Source organism: Podarcis cretensis (genome assembly GCF_951804945.1).
Source record: "Podarcis cretensis genome assembly, chromosome: 2".
NCBI classification, from domain to species: domain Eukaryota; kingdom Metazoa; phylum Chordata; class Lepidosauria; order Squamata; family Lacertidae; genus Podarcis; species Podarcis cretensis.
The window spans coordinates 108,130,447-108,150,136 of NC_137171.1; the positions used below are offsets into that span (position 1 = coordinate 108,130,447).

Below are 19,690 nucleotides of genomic sequence, written 5' to 3' on the forward strand. Positions count from 1 at the left end.
CTGTGCCCAACATTATGTCCTGCTCTGACAGATATTCTACCTCTGGGCTTCAAGCACTAAGGTTAATAGGAAGCTTCCTAAGACCAGATGGGGCTCTTTGGCAACTAGCTGAGCATTGTCAATTACGATTGGCGGCAGCTCTCTGGGGATCTCAGGCAGAGATCTATCACATCACTTGCTAAGAAAACCTTTAAAAAAGGGTGGGGGGGGGGAGATGCCAGGAATTGAACCTGCAACCTTCTGCTTGCAAAACTACGAGTCACTGAGCTGCAGTCCCTCCCCCCAAGAACTTTACACTGTACTAATATACCCTTTAATGCTAACAATACTATCCGGGAAACTGTTTTGCAGCTCCTTCCAACCCAACCGTTGCTCTGCTCTTCTCCAATTCGACCACCTTTAGAACAGGACACGCCTGCCTAATTGCCAATCATTTGCAAATAAGAGAGACCAGTTTTCAAGCGTGGACCTCCAGATTAAGAACGGGCACATCTGTCAATTTGGACTCTCTCAATCAACTTCTCTTTCCAATCCTAAATTCACTCCTCCACATTTTGCAGCAATTTGCTGCCCCCCTCAAAAAAACAGTTTTCTAAAAAGAATCCTCATGAAACTTCATCAGTGTTTGGGTGTGAATTTCTCCTAATGAACACAATTTTATATGCAGTTTAACACATTTTGGCAAGCCATTTTTTCCCCTTAATACGATAATTAAAAAACCTTAAACCAATCTTCATTTTTATGCACACTTCATTAAAGTATGCATTTTTATGCAAACACTGGTTGGAGAACTGGATTGCAACATCCAGGCAGGTGTGACTTTTGATGTATGTGTTTCACTTCACTTAGTACTTGGGGAAATTGCCGTGCAAATTACCGGTATTCCTTTTAAGCTCTCCCTCCTGGAGGTGCTGTTAGCTGCAAACACAGAGAATTGGGGGGGGGGGGGGGAATAACAGCTGCAGAGACAACATTTCGGTAGAAAGCAGCACAGGGAGGACAGGGTTAAACTTATCTCCACTCCCCAAACACGTATCCAGGGCCGGGCTGACCCATCCATGAGGCAGACTGAGGAAGCTTCCTTAGGCAGCGGAATCCAAGGGGTGCTGCCCCGGGTGCCCCCACCACTGCTGGAGAAGTGAGCACAAGCAATGGAAGCTGTTTCCAGGTTCCAGAAAGATTTTTAAAGCTATGCATGCTTTTTTTAAAAAAAAGGAAGTATCGTACAGGCATCATTAAGGATTCCCTGTCGCCCAAATTACACACACACACACACACACACACACACACACACACACACTCCTGTTTGCAGAACCTCACACCACAACCCTCCACAGTGAGCCAAGCCAAACGCTTTCCAGTGGAAGGGACAGAGCTGAACTTTCTTTCTAGTGTCTGGATTTCCTGGCCCTCCCCGCATGTTGAAAATAGACTCAAAAGCGAGCTTGCGGAATTCCAGAGCTAACCTGTGCGGGAGGAGAGGGTCGCTTGCAAAGCGAGCACAGAATTAGCATTATATGCCTCGGAAGAATGCAAGCAGAACGGGCCACTGTGAGAAACCAGCCAAGCTCAAACTGCCTCCGGAGAGGTATGCGTGTCTCTATATATGGGGAAAACCAACAGCCATTTCATTTTGTAAGCTGAACGGAGTGATTTGGGAACTGGCACAACGAAACATGCACAGCCCGATACGAGCTTTTTAATGGCAAGCCCCTTCCCAGGGCTGAATGGCCAAGGTTGACGTTCACACGTCACAGGATAAACACGCCATTAAACAAGGTCTGTGTTCCACACATGCCACCTTTGCGTTCTAAACTATGCAGCTGGAGCCACAGAACGCAGAGCCAGAAAACTCTGGAGATTCATGGTTTGCCCTCCAGTCCCAGAGGCCTTCTTCCCCTCCTTGCTCGGCTATTTATTTTGATATTAAATTCCATTTATAATGGCATTCACCCCCACCCCTCCTCCCAGTCTGGCATGTTGCACATTTAAGCTGTTTGCAAAAAAAATAAAAAAATGAGGAGTTTGTGCTTCTGCTAAGGAAAGTCCAAGGGTCACACAGAAGGGAAAGCTATGAAAAAGGGGTGTTCGGATTATCTGCTGGTTTGTCTCTTTTTTTCCAGTTTGAGAGGAGGGAACTGGGAAATGACAGTTCACGTAGGCAACTTGGAGGTCTGAATATGCTTTCAATGGGACCAACTGTGTTGCTACTACAAACCGGCTTTGAATTTGTCTGTGGGGCCAGGAAAACGAGTAAAATTAAAAAGCTGAAGAAGATCCCAGCCAACAGGTTGCATAGGACAAATCAGGACTTTCAGGAACATTTCCATGTTCTTCAAAAGGCACCTGTTTTATGTGATTCTTCTGAGGGCACTGAAAGTCATGGAAAAGTTAGTAAGGGTGATGGTGGAGAGGGAACACATCCTTGTTGCCTCAGGAACTGGCCGTGGGGGCTCCTTTTAGACTTTTATGGTCTTATGGGCATAACGTGCATTACTTGGCCTGCAAGGGCCCTAGCTCAGTGGAAGAGCATCTGCTTTGGATACAGAAGGTCACAGGTTCAATCCCCGGTAGGGCTGGGGGAGATTCCTTGCCAAAACTCTTGAGAGCCTCTGAGCGAGATGGACCAATGATCTGAGTCCATATAAAGCACGTTCCTATGTCTCCACTTACAGTGGTACCTTGGGTTAAGTACAGTGGTGCCTCGCAAGACGAAAATAATCCGTTCCGCGAGTCTCTTCGTCTAGCGGTTTTTTCGTCTTGCGAAGCATCCCTATTAGTGGCTTAGCAGATTAGCGCTATTAGCGGCCTAGCGGCTTAGCGGCTAAGCGGCTATTAGTGGCTTAGCGGCTTAGAAAAGGGGGGGGGAGGGAAAAAAACTCGCAAGACTTTTTCGTCTTGCGAAGCAAGCCCATAGGGAAATTCGTCTTGCGAAGCGCCTTGAAAAACGGAAAACCCTTTCGTCTAGCGGGTTTTTCGTCTTGTGAGGCATTCGTCTTGCGGGGCACCACTGTACTTAATTTGTTCCGGAGGTCCGTACTTAACCTGAAACTGTTCTTAACCTGAAGCACCACTTTAGCTAGTGGGGCCTCCTGCTGCTGCCACGCCCCTGGAGCACGATTTCTGTTCTCATCCTGAAGCAAAGTTCTTAACCTAAAGCACTATTTCTGGGTTAGCGGAGTCTGTAACCTGAAGCGTATGTAACCTGAAGTGTATGTAACCCGAGGTACCACTGTACTTCAAAATGGAGTGACCGTACCCTGCAGTGTTTTGGTGGTGGCAGGGGCGGCTGATTCTCATTCTGCCGAATAGGGACTCCTGACTTCCCAAAGCCCTGCCCTGATGGCAACGGCTCTCTATTTTGTAGCACTCAGATCATGAAACTGCTATAGGCTGGATCTAGACACATCAAAAAAGCATTTCAGGAAAACACGTTGTTGAACTTCGTAACAGGAAATCACGTTGGCGAAAGACGGGACTCCACAGCGCCATCTGGTATCACAGTGTTAAAAGCACATATAAAGCGCTTCCTCCTCCTCCTCCTCCTCTTCTTCTTCTTCTTTTTATCAATGAGTCTGTAAGTGACTGTGGAGGCCAATTCTGGATCCACACATCCTTCCACAGTGGGGACATTGGTTTCTGGGTGGGAGTTGATCACAGTGTGGATTTGTCAAGCGTGCCTTCCTCTAGGCACATTTCTCCCTTGCGTCCTGAGTTCGAGTGTCTTCAAAGCCCACGACACCTTTGGTAAAGGCTGTTCTCCAATTTGAGCGCTCGCAGCCAAGTGTTTCCCAATTGTTGGTGTTTATACCACATTTTTAAATGTAGCAGTGTCAAGCAGGAAAAAAACGAAACATGCTAGGCTTGTCCCAGGAGTACATCTGGATGCACCTTGGAATATGGATCTAAGCACATGATGTGGACCAAAGGAAAGCAGAGTAATGCATTATTTGTCAACATTCAGAGGTCAGCAAACTTTTTCAGGAGGGGGCTGGTCCACTGTCCCTCAGACCTTGTGGGGGCCCTGAACTATATTTTTGGAGGGGAAATGAATGAATTCCTATGCCCCACAAATAACCCAGGTGCATTTTAAATAAAAGGACACATTCTACTCATGTAAAAACACACTGATTCCCAGACCACCCGTGGGCCAGATTTAGAAGGCGACTGGGCTAGATCCAGCTCCCGGGCCTTAGTTTGTCTACCCATGTGTTACATGCTGGAAGATTCAAATGAAAGTACAGTGGTACCTCAGGTTAAGAACTTAATTCGTTCTGGAGGTCCGTTCTTAACCTGAAGCACCACTTTAGCTAATGGGGCCTCCTGCTGCTGCCGCGCCCCCGGAGCATGATTTCTGTTCTCATCCTGAAGCAAAGTTCTTAACCCGAGGTACTATTTCTGGGTTAGCGGAGTCTGTAACCTGAAGCGTATGTAACCTGAGATATCACTGTACTTCTTCACACGGTGTATATTTAAATTGTGGAATTCACTCCCACAAGGAGCAGGGATGGCCACCAACTTGGACGGCATTAAAGGATTAGACAAAAATCCTTGGAGGATCAGGCTGTATCAGTGGCTACTAACCCTCATGGATCTGTTCTATGTCCACTGTCAGAGGCCATAATGGTTCTGAATACCAGTTTCTGGAAACCTCGGGAGCGGAAAGCCCTGCTGTTCCCTGGCCGTTTTTGCAGGCTGCCCACAGGCATCTGGTTGGCTGCTCTGAGGATGGGAGGCTGCACTCAATGGAGCAGGAGGCTCCTCTTCTGTGTTTACGTTCACTCTGAAGATGGTTTGGAAGCTGCCACTGGTCCTGAATAAGGCTACTAGACTGTCACAAGCATACAGTGGTACCTCGGGTTAAGTACTTAATTCGTTCCGGAGGTACGTTCTTAACCTGAAACTGTTCTTAACCTGAGGTACCACTTTAGCTAATGGGGCCTCCTGCTGCTGCCGCGCCACCGGAGCACGATTTCTGTTCTCATCCTGAAGCAAAGTTCTTAACCCGAGGTACTATTTCTGAGTTAGCGGAGTCTGTAACCTGAAGCGTATGTAACCTGAGGTACCACTGTATTGCAGTTCTGCATTCTCTCTCTTTTGGGGTCCGAATCAAAGGAAGCTGCCGTATTCCAAACCTCCTAAATAATAAGGCAGCTTCCTAGAAAAAGCTTATTAACACCCCCCCCAAACCCTGAGAAAACAAGCCATGCTGAAAAGCTCCTCGCTTTTACAGGGCTGCCATTCAGGAAAAACTTCCCGTTTTATTTCCCTCCCACCCAGTAGATGACCTACAAGTCTCTCATAAAAATACATTCTGTGCCGCCTTTGCAATGGAAACCACAAAGTACAGACAGAGGCCTTCTCTCTCCAGTTGCCCTCCAGACAGAGCTGGCCCAAGATTTTGTAGTTCTTGTTACCAATCTTCCTATGCAAATTAAAACTTCCCTGGGGTTTTTTTTGGGGGGGGTAGGGGGGGTCCTTACAGCAGTGTCCAAGGTCAACAGGCATGCTATCTCTCTAAGTATTTTTTCACTTCCTTCCCTTGACAAGGGTGCCTATCGATGCCTCTGGGCAGCGGAAAGAGATTACAAGGCTCTTGAAAACAAGGGATCTAAGGCTTGCCAGCTTTCAAATTGCCCTCCCCCCCCCCCAAGCCGGGCTTTTAACGCCTCTTTGATCTGAAGCAATTAGCAGGTGACTGGGCTTATCTCCTTGCCCGTATCTCTGTCCCTTTCACCAGGTGTTGGCTGGCAACTCTGCATTCCAAAGCTGCTGTCTGAGTCACAAGAGCAGGTCCACAACAACAAAGAGAGGCTTGTGTCCCCTTAAAGAGTAAGAGCCACAAATAGATTGGTTAAGTTTTTAATGTGCCAGAGGAGTCATGAGGGTGGGTGTTGCGCAGAAACAGACACAGCACCAGGCTCCTGTGTCCCCATCCCAACCCCAGGGGACAACTATTATAAGCCAAACTTCTAAGCAGTCCTATGGTTTTCCAAAGCAACTATGGTACAGTGGTACCTCAGGTTAAGAACTTAATTCGTTCTGGAGGTCTGTTCTTAACCTGAAACTGTTCTTAACCTGAAGCATCACTTTAGCTAATGGGGCCTCCTGCTGCCGCCGTGCCGCTGCTGCGAGGTTTCTGTTCTCATTCTGAAGCAAAGTTCTTAACCCGAGGTACTATTTCTGGGTTAGCGGAGTCTGTAACCCAAAGCGTCTGCAACCTGAAGCGTTTGTAACCCAAGGTACCACTGTACTCTATTCCAAACTTAAATATGGAAATCGCAATGCTGGTGGTCAACAAAAGAGGTTTAAAGACTATCTCAAGGCAAATCTTTTTAAAAATGTAGTGTAAACACCAACAATTGGGAAACATTGGCCTGCGAGGGCTCCAGTTGGAGAACAGACAATTGGAGAACAGGTGTCATGGGCTCAGGACGCAAGGGAGAAGCGTGCTAAGAGGAAGGCACGCTTGGCAAATCCACATTGTGATCAACTCCCACCAGGAAACCAATGTCCCCACTATGGAAGGACGTGTGGATCCAGAACTGGCCTCCACAGTCACTTACGGACTCACTGTTAAAACCGTGTTTACGGAAGACAATCTTACTTGGCTACGAGTGATCGCCAAAGAAGAAAAGAAGAAGAAATGCCCTTTTCCCAAAGGGAAGGTGCTCCCTCACTCTCCATGGAACTAGGCTAGTTCACACATTTCGCTGAATATGGGTGTAAGCTCCCTCAACACATGCCGAGTTAGAAATGTCCCATTTTTTGTGACTGGCGCAGTTCCAATTGCGACTGCATGGAGATCTCTGGGTGCAAGGTTGGCAAATGATGAGGTTTAAGGTGACTAGGTTTAAGGCTGACTACAATAATTGAAGAAGAGGTTTTTTTAGTTATGGGCGATTAAATCTGCCTCCCTGACCACTCCCTCTCCGACTTCTCCATCTTTTTTCTAAGAGGAAAACAGTACAAACATATATTCAAAAGACTTGCCCTGAAGTTATTATTTCTGAATTATAAATCATCATTTATAGAACTCTAAACAACCAGGTGTAATTTGAAATTCAATGCCGGAGTACAAAAGACAACAGCTCCTGCAGAGATTTTGATTCCTACAGTGCTCATTATATAACACACTTAATTGTTATATGCATTTCAAGTATTACTACTTTTATACTTCATCATATTTCTCCGAAATGCAAAGAGGTGTTGAAGTGAGGCTAATATCTACCTGAGTCAACTGAAAACGTTAATCGGCAACCTTTCCTCCGTACGTGGCCGATGATTTAACAATTTTTTACTTTCTTGGAAAGTGGTCGATGGCAGGGGTGGGCAGACTTCAGGCTTGCAAGATCTACTTTGGGATTTGTTTTTTTTGTTTTTACTAGAACCCCAAGATCCATCAAACAGAGGCTGGTGCAAAAAAAAAAAAAAAGGACACATGCAGAAGAATCAAAGGCTGTGGAGCCCAGGAATTTATACTGAGTACCATGACTGAACTCAGCTCATAGGGGTCTTGTAGTCAACGGTAGAGTAGGCCCACTGAAGTTAACAGACATTACAAACTTAGGTTTCATTAACTTCAATGGGTCTACTCTTGAGTAGAACTTACTTGGCTACAACCCATAGGGTGAGCCCTGCACAAGAACTTCCACCTGCACAATGGAGTTTCCTGCCAGTGCTTGAGAACCCCCAGAACAGCATGCAGGGGGAAGGAGATGGGGGAATCATTCCTGTCAGCATCGCCCTTGAGTCAGTGTCACCAACTGGACTCATGCACTTCAACCCCGACTGGGCTAGGCGAGCTGGGTAGCACTTCCAGAGACCACCAGGTCAAAGTGCTGTGGACTCACAGCTTAGAGTTGTGAGCACCGGATTCACTTCCACAATACAGTCGTCGCACAGCAGAGTATAGCAGAGTCTGGCAGTGTATAAACAACTCGGAGAGCAGCTCTGTAGAATATCTTCTTTTATTCTATAACTACAGCTATAATACAAAACTATATACAGAGCTAAATAGGTCTAAGCATAAATGAATGCTGCACTGAGTGTCTGCAGCTGCTTTTAGCAGCAACCTTATCTCTACACACGATCTCTAACACTCAGTCTCTCTCTCTCCGACACACTGACTGACTGATTTGGTGCTGGAGCTTAATAAGTAGAAAGCAAAACACTGCTCCTCCTCTCTGGAGAATCAGCAGACTCGTCAGGAGATTCTTGGATATGGGAGGGGTGAAATCTCCTCAATTCCATCAGAACTGCCTATCCCAACAAAACCATCAGCCTAACACCATGTTGAATGCCTTCTGTACTCTTTCCACAAGGAGGTCCATTCCTAGTACATACCCATCCACCACCACCCACAGAGGGAATTTCACTGAGGGAAGCAAAGTTGTTTTTTTAACAACTGGGGTTCAGAAACTGGTGCTGAAATAGTTAAAACTGTGCAGAAATCAACCAGGAAAGGCACCCACCCATCTTCTACCTACCCCTGATCTGTGGAACTTGCAAAGTTGAGTTCCTTCTGCCTATAGGTTAAAAAAAAAAGTAAAGGAGCGCTGGACGATTAAATCCAGTCAAAGGCGACTCTGGGCTGTGCCGCTCATCTTGCTTTCCGGCGTTTGTCCACAGACAGCTTTCTGGGTCATGTGGCCAGCAGAACTAAACGTTTACCTTCCCGCCACAGCGGTACTTATTTATCTACTCGCACTGGCATGCTTTCGAACTGCTAGGTTGGCAGGAGCTGGGACAGAGCGATGGGCGCTCACCCCGTCGTGGGGATTCAAACCGCTGACCTTCCGATCGGCAAGCCCAAGAGACTCAGTGGTTTAGACCACAACGCCACCCGCGTCCCTTTACCTCCTGCCTATAAACCATTCTGGCACAATGAATGCCATCTTGCCCTCTTCAAGCTGTGGGTTCCCACATGCACGTCGCAGGACACACACACCCCACTTACCGCCGACAGCTGGACACAGTTGGAGCTGACGTCGTACTCTATATAAGCCACCTCGACACCTTCCTCCGATTTCCCATCCTTGGTGTAGCAAAGGTCCCTGGTCCGCGTGGCGAGGCGGTCCACCTCGTCCATCGTGTAAATGCAGAGCGCAGATTCCTCACTCAGCTTCCCGGAAGAAGCCTGCCAGGCGGAAAAGGCAACAAAAAGCACGTCTCCCCGGGCTGCGCCGCCGATGCCGCCTTCTCCGCCCGGCTGGGAGATGTAGGCGGCCTGGAGGTGGCTGTACGTCTTCCCTTTACTCCGGCAGAGCAAGGGCAGCTCCACGTAGGAGTAATAGTGCACATCGTCCAGGCAGATGCGGGAAATGTAGGTGCGGTACTCGCGCGAGTGCGACTTGAGGTCCCGCCGGTAGAACAGGAAGTAGACGCTGGAGCCGTGCGTGAACGACTTGACAAAGTGGTGGTTGTATTCCGAGAGGCGGCCCACGGCCAGCTTGGCCGTTTCCTCGTAGGAGAAGATGGAGTGCGGGTCTTGCCCAGGGTGGGTCCCGAGATTGCGAGTGGTAATGGGGGGGATGCTGCCCCCGACCCCCCGGCTGGTGTACCCCCGGCCCACGAAGAGCAGCGGCATGTTGTCTTTGGCGTATCCGATCAGCCCCACGGTGGAGATGTTGGGGTCGTTGGCTGCCACGTACTGGGTGTCCCCCGGCGTCTGGGGCTGAAAGAGGACGCGGTCGATGAAGCCGAGTCTCCTCTTCTCGCAGATGCCCTGCCACACGCTGCCGCAAACGATGAGCTCCTCCTTGGGCGAGTTGACCAGCAAGAGCTTGTTGTAGTTGTCCGTCTCCTGCGCTTGGGGGCATTCCTGCCTGGTGACGGGCGGCAGGCAATCCTTGCTGTCCAAAGAGGGACCGGTAGAGACGGCTTCCTCCAGCGCCAGGCCTGACGTCAGCTGGAAGAGGAAGTTTGTAGCCCCCAGGTAGAGAGTCCCCGAGTTGGGATCCATGATCAGATGGAGGAATTTGGTGGTGTTGTGCGAAAAGGTGGCATACTGGAGTCCCGGCGGAATTACTGCACCCAGGAAACACAGAGCAGGAAGAAGGAGTGCCCCCAAAGGCATCATACTCATTCTACAAGAGAGACAAGGTTGAGGGGGAGACACAGAGAAAGTGCAGTTAATTCATCTCAAAAACACTAGCCGTTATCAACTCTTTCCCTTACTCTTCATTATAAAGAAATTTCACATAGTATAAAGAGGTTATAGCACTGGAAAGTCTCACATATATCTAAATTATATTCTGCATTCTTGTAAGCAAACAAAGGAGGTCAGAAAATTCCGGTATATGACTATCTGCCATCTCCTAATAAAGGTAGGCGGATTGGGGAAATGGGTGATCGTGTAATCTGTCTTGAGATCCTTTGAGGAAAGGCAGGATATGGATGTAATAAATAAAAGCTCTCATGTGGCCTTATTCAGTCAGTTTCGCCATTAAGACTAAACTCCATGTCAAGGTGTCTCCCCTGCCAGGTAAGTACGCTGCTAGGAATTACAGGAAGAGAAATTAACAAAAGTGATTATAAACGTTTTCAATATGCAGTGACTGCGGCAAGAATTCTATTGGCCCAAAAATGGAAACAAGAGGAACTACCGACATTGGAAGAGTGGAGGCTGAAACTAACGGACTTTGCAGAATTAGATAAAATGACTGGAAAAATTAGATACCAGAAAGATTACAAGTTCACTCAGAACTGGAAAAAGTTTACGATTTATCTGGAAAATATTTGTGATGAACAGACAACGCTAGTTGGATTTAAAGAGGCTTTGTGATGAGAAAGGGTATTGTAAAGAGAAAATGAGATGTAAGGATATTAAAACTGGCAATATATTATAAAGGAAGTGTGGATTAAATATAAATACATGAGGATTGTAGGAGGAGCTGGTGGAAGTCAAAAACTTGTAAACTGTTGAATATGGTTGTGTTTGAACGATTTGTAAAAGAAAAATCTTTAAAAAATTAATAATAAAAATAATAAAAAAGACTAAACTCCATGTCCCCGAAACCCCTTTTTTTCCCAATGCTGGAGGATTATGACCATACGGTTCCAACACAATTGCTGTTTTTTTCTGCAGTTATTTAAATTCCAAAAAAAATCATCATGTTCGTAATTGAACCACGTCCGCAGATATCTGAGCAACATAATCAACAGATTAAGTGGGAGAGAATAATTGTCAAACCAAATCAGTCCTATTTCCCCCCACAAAAGCCAAGATCAGCTTAGTTCTTCCAGTGATTCCCAACTCTTCATCTATGCATGTCCAGTATTAAACCAGCACTGAGTCTTAGAAACAAGAGCTGAAACAAATTTGTATGTTATTAACCTCGTTAGCATATCTTCTGCTCAAATTAGAGTTGGTGGGCAAATGTCACTTTCCCCGCAAAAGCTTTGTGCAAAAGAAAATCCTCAGCCTACATCAAGGGAATCCAAATTCTTCATTTAAAAAAGTTGAATAATGCAAGTTGCATGTATTTGCATAATTCTCCATTTGCTTCGGCTGGCAATGTAGAAGGGAAAGAAGCTCCTCGTATCTGAAACATTGGAATGATCTGATAATTCCCTCTCCAGTTTAAGAAATTGCATTACACGTTGCCTATACCTTTTCATAAGTATGTAAAAAAGTCCTGCTGTATCAAATTAAAGGTTCATCTAATTCAGAATCCTGCTTCTCATAGCAGTCAACTGGCAGGTGCGTTACAGTAATGTGCTGGGAGGGGCAAGATAGCAGGGAGGTTGGTGTGGTGCAAACGCTCCCCTGCTGGTGCGTTTGCACTGAACTGACCTCCTTGCCCTGCCCTGCCCTCTCTGGAAAACAACAGCAACCCACCTAACAGGAAATTAGCTCACTGGCTTCATCCAGTGAACTGCTTCTGTTCATAGGAAGCCCCCCTGTGAACACAGAGCCCCCAAGGTCTGACTGAAGCCATCCAGGACTTTCTCTGATTGTTGGGATAGCTCAGCTGGTAGAGCATGAGACTTTTAATCTCAGGGTTGTGGGTTCAAGCCCCACATTGGGCAAAGATTCCTGCATTGAAGGAGGTTGGATTAGAAGGTGTCCAAACTTTTTTCAAAGAGGGCCAGATTTGATGAAATGAAGGGCCGTGAGGGCCGACCAAAGTTGTTAACCTTTTTTTAGGATTCAAGTTGTTGAGCTTTTTATGATTTTACCCCAGAGTTGTTGAGATATTTTCGGGTTGAAGTTGTTGAGGTTTTTTTAGGATTTTACCCCAGAAAATAAACTGCCACGGGCGCTGGAATAAACAACAGTTGGGCCAGATTAGGCCCCTGAAACGGACTTTGGACATGCCTGGATTAGATCATGGGTAGGCAAACTAAGGCCCAGGAGCCGGATCCAGCCCAATCGCCTTCTAAATCTGGCCCATGGACGGTCCGGGAATCAGTGTGTTTTTACATGAGGAGAACGCGTCCTTTTATTTAAAATGCATCTCTGGGTAATTTGTGGGGCCGCCTGGTGTTTTTACACAAGTAGAATGTATGCTTTTATTTAAAATGCATCTCTGGGTTATTTGTGGGGCCTGCCTGGTGTTTCACATGAGTAGAATGTGTGCTTTTATTTAAAATGCATCTCTGGGTTATTTGTGGGGCATAGGAATTCGTTCATTATTTTTTTCAAAATATAGTCGGCACACCCCCCCCCCAAGGTCTGAGGGACAGTGGACCGGCACCCTGTTGAAAAAGTTTGCTGACCCCTGGATTAGATGACCGGCCTTGGGAACTTTCCTCAGCCCACACCCCTCACTGGTGCTGATTTGTGCCCCAGGTGTTCTGGTCTGGCTGGAAGAATGCATCCTTGAATTCTAATGAATGGCCCTTGTTAACCTGACTACAGGGTAGAGTGGGTGGAGGAGCAGGTGTGTAGAAAATAGCCTACTCTACAAAAGCTAAAATTTACATTTGTTCCTCTGCCTAGTTTTGCCCCTGGCCCTGCCCACCTCTGCAAAGTGGCTGTCGGAAGGTTGTCCAGAAGAAAATGTGATCTGCGGACTGAAAAAGAACACACACACACACACCGGCTTAGCCCAATACAGTGGTACCTCAGTTTTCGTGCATCTCGGAAGCCGAAAGTTTTGGTTTCTGAACCCCAAAAACCTGGAAGTAATTGCTTCCATTTTCAAATGTGCCTTGGAATTCAAACAGCTTCCGCTGCGTGTCTTTCAATTTTTCCAACTGAACTTACAGCCAGCCCTTCGCATCTTGGTTTTCAAACGTTTCAGAAGTCGAACGGTCTTCTGGAACGGATTATGTTTGAGAACCAAGGTACCACTGTTATACCTCCTCTGATTGGTTGTGGTTCTCCAAAGTTTCATCCAGCTCTGCTACCCAGTATCTATTACAATGAAGATACTGGGGACTGAAGATGGGATCTCAGGCAGGCAAGCAGTGTGGTCTACTCTGTAACATGAGGCCGCCCCTATCCCCCGCACTGTGGAAATACATTCACAATGTTTATGATGGACATAGTTATCCTCCTTCAGTACTGAGATTGAAGGAAGCTGGTTCTATGGTGCTTGGAGCAGGACTTCCTTGCCCAGAACTGATCAGCTGGCAACTGGGTTGCGCAATGCACACAGTGTGAACTCACCAATAGTTGTGGGCCTAGAATCATAGAATTGTAGAGAGTTGGAAGGGACCATAAAGGTCATCTAGTCGCTAAACCCCCTTCTCCAGAGCAGTTTCACAAAAAAGGGTGTTGTTGTTTTTTAAGGTGTTGAATGAAAGCAGGCATAGGCAAACTCGGCGCTCCAGATGTTTTGGGACTACAACTCCTATCATCCCTGACCACTGGTGTTCGTGCAACGTGTTCGTGTTGCAGCTGATGCTTTTTCAGAATTCCTCTGTAAAAACGTGAACTGCTCCAGGAAGGAAGGCTCACAGCCACCAGCCACTTAGTACTGTAGACAGCCAGCCATCAACCAATCAGCACTGCAAACAGCCAACCTTCCAGTAAAAATAAATAAATCTGCAGAACCAGTGAAAAAACGGGAGGGCACCAGATTCATCTCATCAGAAAAATAAATTGCATGGCAACAGCTGTTTACAGATGCATCTACTATGTATATACCTCAAGGGTGCTGAAAGGGTGTTTACAACCTGGAAGTGGATTCCATAGGGCTAGAGAAGAATTATCTCTTATAATCAGGGTCTTATGTTACGTGTCAAAGGATCATCTCTAAGCAAGGTGCAGCAGCAGAGCCAAGAAGTGCAAATACAATGGAAGAAGCAGTTGTAACAACGAGCAGAAGGTGATTCTCAGAAAGGAGGGAAGTTTGTGGGTGCTAGTTGTTCAACTCTGCAAAATCAAAAAAATCAGAGCCCAGCAGACAACAGCGCTAGGCTGGTGGAGGGGTGCAAAACCACCCGGGTCTTATTGACAAAACCACAGATCCTCCCAGTTCTTAATCCGTTGTTATGGAGACTGCCCATGAAGGCGTGAAAGGTCAAAGTTGCCTTGGTGGTGAGAGCAGAGCCCCAGGCGATACTTTCCCCAGTGAAATCCCAACGCTGGGAGTGCTCTTTGCACCACCACACTCCAATTCCCTGGCAGGACAAGCGTTATCGAAGTGTGACTGGCCACGACTTTCAGGGCCTGCTGGAGGGAAGGAACAGGCTGTCCTCTGGGCCGAAGTCTCCCTTTGTTGCTGCTGCTACTACTGCTGTTTTGCTTGACCTTGTGGAGGGGGAGAAAAGTTAAAGCTTCCAATCCGGAAGCTTTTCAACGCAGTTTCTTGACAGTGGTTGAAAACGGGGCGGGGGGAAATTATTGACAGGGATGGTACTACTCAACTCTTCTGAGATCTCTGCCAATATCACTTCGAAATCAGTGTCGCATTTGTTTTGATTTAATTCCCCAGCGAAGGGACAAGAATCTTAAGAATCCTAAAAATCATTCCGGGGGAGCTGTTTTGCCCCTTCTCCGTGTCCCCTGTATCAGATCAGACGATGAAGCAAAATGTATAAATTGCAATATGTCATGGACGCTTTAGCTGAGATTCCTGCATTGCAGAGGATTGGATTAAATGACCCTTGGTATTCCTTCCAATTCTATATTGTGAAATAGCAGTAAGTGACCTGTTAGGCTGCCATTTCTGCTGTCTAAAAACTGCCACAGCAATGGCGAAAGCAACAAGAGCTGCTGAGGCTCTATTTGATCTGCAGTTTGAGCAGAAGCCCAAAGGGCTGTCCTTCAGACACAGTTTTCTCAAAGTCTCCCTGTTGTCACAGAACCAGTTCCACCGTCCTTTTGATCCTAGCCAGTTGGAAGACAGGATCCTGCACACCGTATGATGTTAGTTCAATCTGATAATGCCATTCACAGATTCTTAAAGAGAGTTTAGGAATTCTATGCAAAACGGGCCAAAACTCTGGAAGATGGGTCTGGAGAGCAGATCGTCTTTCTCTGGGATGTAAAGCCTGTTGCATGTTATCCCCGTGGTACCTTCTGCCCACGTCTCTCAGATTTCCTTGTGGGTTGACGGTCCCCTGTCCAGCGTTTGCTCTACCTGGAACACAGAGGTCCGTACACATACAGGCGCCCGTGTGCGTAACCTTCGTGCCAGGGCAATTGAGCACAATGGCTCTTGTGATTATAACAGCCAGCATTTTGTTAAGCTCCAAAGTCCAGCTCTCCATGCTTATTTTAGGTAAGTAAGCAAGACGGCCGGGACACTCGCGCTCACTGATGCTCCTTTGGCACGCTGCCCTCGAAGCTCACATACGCCGATTCACATCACACCAGCTCTGGCTGCTGTTTAGGTGGCACAGACAGAGGGGCTTTTGTTCCTGGGGAATAATGGGCACTCAGAATTCCCTCCCTCCTCCCCCCACAAAGCCGCTGGAGACACTCGCTTCTCTTGCATTCCCAAGCAACTCTGCATTGGGCTGCGGAGATCATCCCTTCCCATTCTCCTCTCCCTTTTTCAGGCTTCTAAGGGATGGGAAAGAGAGCGGGATCGAGGTGCATTTAGTATAACTAGGTCTTCTGTGGGGCTTGGGGCAAGGGTTACGGACCCCCTAACACACCTGCCCTACAAGTCACTACAGGGCAGGGAATAAATGATGTCCACAGAAACACACAGGGGGACAGGGGGCAGGCTGGTGTGGAGGACTCCCTGGTCCTGAATAGGGTAACTGTGCCCCTGAAGGACCAGGTGCGCAGCCTGGGAGTCATTTTGGACTCACAGCTGTCCATGGAGGCGTAGGTCAATTCTGTATCCAGGGCAGCTGTCTACCAACTCCACCTGGTACGCAGGCTGAGACCCTACCTGCCTGCGGACTGTCTCGCCAGAGTGGTGCATGCTCTAGTTATCTCCCGCTTGGACTACTGCAATGCGCTCTACGTGGGGCTACCTTTGAAGGTGACTCGGAAACTACAACTAATCCAGAATGCGGCAGCTAGACTGGTGACTGGGGGCGGCCGCCAAGACCACATAACACCGGTCTTGAAAGACCTACATTGGCTCCCAGTACATTTGCGAGCACAATTCAAAGTGCTGGTGTTGACCTTTAAAGCCCTAAACGGCCTCGGCCCAGTATACCTGAAGGAGCGTCTCCACCTCCATCGTTCTGCCCGGACGCTGAGGTCCAGCGCCGAGGGCCTTCTGGCGGTTCCCTCATTGCGAGAAGCAAAGCTACAGGGAACCAGGCAGAGGGCCTTCTCGGTCGTGGCGCCTGCCCTGTGGAACGCCCTCCCATCAGATGTCAAAGCAATAAATAACTACCTGACATTCAGAAGACATCTTAAGGCAGCCCTGTTCAGGGAAGTTTTTAATCTGTGATATTTTAGTGTATTTTTGGTTTTTATGGAAGCCGCCCAGAGTGGCTGGGGAGACCCAGCCAGATGGGCGGGGTACAAATAATAAATTATTATTATTATTATTATTATTATTATTATTATAAACACACAAATAAACTATCAGAAGTTTTTCTGCGGACTTAGAAGAGAGTGATTAAAATTGGGTGCATGTGAGAGGCGTTAATAGGGTTAACTTAAGAATGTTAAGCCCTGCTGGATCAAGCCCATGTGGAGTCCCGACAGCATCTTGCTTCCCACAGCAGCAGCCAATCAGACACCCCTGGGAAGCCCTCCAGAAAGGCTATTGGCCACAACGGCTATGTTCTGCCTCCAAGGTCAGAGCTTCTGAATACCAGGCAGTGTCTTCATGCACCCAGGTCCTGGCTTGTGGGTTTCACACAGGTCAGCCTTTGAAAGAGCAGGATGCTGGACTAGATGGGCCACTGGCCTGATTCTTATGTCCTTAGGGGAAGCCTGAAGCACAGCATGGTGGCAATTGTCCCCTTTCTGCTGTTCCTCACCAACCAAATTCAGAAGTATACTGCTTCTGAGTATGGCAGTTTCATGTAGCTGCCATGACTAAAAAGCTGTTGGATAGACCCACCCTCATTCAGAAGTCTGTCTGGAAGCCATACTGAATTCCTGCCCATCTGCTACAATGGTTATAGCCGTCAATGAAGGCTTAAAAGTATCACAACACGACCTGAAAGCCATGACTGGCAAAAAAAATCTTGCTGTAACACCTGAAGCCTGGTTCTGGTCATTTGAGGCCATTTTTTTAATGTGACTGGGATCAGTTAACGCCCCCCCCCCCCCATTTCAGTCTCTTAACATCCATACATGTTCACGGATGTTAATCTCAAATGGATGTGATCCAGGCGAGACTCAACAACATCTAGAGCAAAAGCAGACACCGCTGACTCAATTTCCTTCCTTCTTAGGAAAAACTACGCTCTAATCCAGGTGTGGGGAGCCTGGTGTGATAATTGCAATAATCCAATCTGGATGTTACCAGAGCATGGAGTACTGTGCATGTCCCATGTCTGAAGAGTAGCCTATATGCATTGATCTTATCACTTATAGGCCCCCATTTGTGCAACCGTTCAGAGACAAGAGAACAATTATCCAGACTGCACCTACACATGTGTGCTCCTGTTGGAGCATAGGATATGGTGAGTGTCTGGTAGGCGTGTGGGCAGAAGCACTAGGAGGGGCCAGTGATAAGACAGGCTAGTGCAATCCCAGCTCTGCTTCATACATGGGAACTTACATACCTGCAGAAGACTACAGCGGCCTTTGAATGGTGCAAGACAGCGGTTCAACACCTTGAGATGGGGCCAGGAGTCCTTTTGGCACAGTGGGTCAGATTCTTATCTCCTGCTCACTGGTCAAGTTTGACCTAAGGTGTCTGACAGGTGAGTGGGACCCCACCTACCTGTCAAAATAAACCTGCATGGAGGGGTCTGCTTTGCCAATACCTTTCTTGCAGGGAACATGCTGGCGCCGGCAAAGAATTTAAGGTGACGTGGGAGATTTTCCCAGCACAGGATGCTGAGCCAAGGGGGGCAAAATAAGGAGGAAATCGATAATTGAGAAGATCCATTTGGGGTCGCTCAATTCTGGCGCAATATTACGGAAGATTACCAAAATCTGCCCCTGATGGCGTAGCATCACCCAGCTGGATTGAACGCTCCGCTCATTACCTGTTGAGCAGGTGTGGTTAAATCCTGCTGCTTTGGAAGGCACAGCCAGTGCAGAACTGAACCCCACCTGTCAGCTGACATCACCTGCCAATCACACCAGCTGATTGACAGGGTGGGCATAGTTTGGGGGAATAGCCTTGTGGGCCACATGGGACTCCCTGGAGGGCCAAGAGTGGCCACCCAGCCACCTTTCCCTGACTCCCCACCCTGCCTTCAAATGTCATATAGACTGGGATTATAATCCGAGGATTAACAATCCTGGGGTAACAAATCCTGTTCTGCCTCCAGAAACCACAGGAGCTCTTGCGCCCAGGTCCTGCTTTTGGGCCTCTACTGGGCACCTAGTTGGCCACAGTGAGAACAGAATCCTGGGTGTGCCGGGCAACTGGCCTGATCCAGCTGCCTCTTCCAATGTTAAGTTGACTGTACAAACGGAGGGGGAAATTACCCGTTACATGAAAAGCTTAAAATGGAACCCTGCTGTTGTTTTAATGAAAAGCAGTCACTCCCCGTGCCAGGATTCCAGCTGCATAATTGCCCTTTTAAAACACACACATCTGGAACCTGGGTAGAGGAACAGATTGGGGTGATTTTTATTTTAAGATGGCTACCAGGCACTCTTCCCAGCCCCTCCCCAGCAACACACAGAGCACTCCTTCGCTCAAAATAGCAACCTCTGGAGAGACTACTTTTCATTTGAGAGAAATACCTGCCAGGGCTTTGTTATGTACATTTGTGCAGAAAGTGCAGAAACTAAAATTAAAATCTGTGTGTGTGTGTGTGTGTAGTGGTACCTCGGGTTACATACGCTTCAGGTTACATACGCTTCAGGTTACAGACTCCGGTAACTCAGAAATAGTACCTCGGGTTAAGAACTTTGCTTCAGGATGAGAACAGAAATTGGGCTCTGGCGGCATGGCAGCAGCGGGAGGCCCCATTAGCCAAAGTGGTGCTTCAGGTTAAGAACAGTTTCAGGTTAAGAACGGACCTCCGGAATGAATTAAGTTCTTAACCTGAGGTACCACTGTACACACACACACACACACACACACACACACACCAGCTCTGGACAAATGTTTGACATCTGTACCCGAGGTTTTGAAGGTAATTTACAATCTAAGCATTCAGTTTAGATTCATCTTCAAAAGTCTTGCTAACA

At 47.5% G+C, this 19,690-nt stretch overlaps 1 protein-coding gene across 3 annotated transcripts in view; it reads right to left on the bottom strand.

The window, feature by feature from the left end:
- The window catches only part of PLXNB1 (plexin B1), a 155,613-nt gene that overhangs the window by 85,456 nt on the left and 50,467 nt on the right, over positions 1 to 19,690 (bottom strand). For all 3 annotated transcript variants that reach the window (XM_079957669.1, XM_079957667.1, XM_079957668.1), the window contains exon 4: positions 8,960 to 10,088. In XM_079957669.1, the coding sequence (XP_079813795.1) occupies positions 8,960 to 10,087 (1,128 nt within the window). In that variant the 5' untranslated portion in view covers position 10,088. The remainder of the gene's footprint in view (positions 1 to 8,959; positions 10,089 to 19,690) is intronic.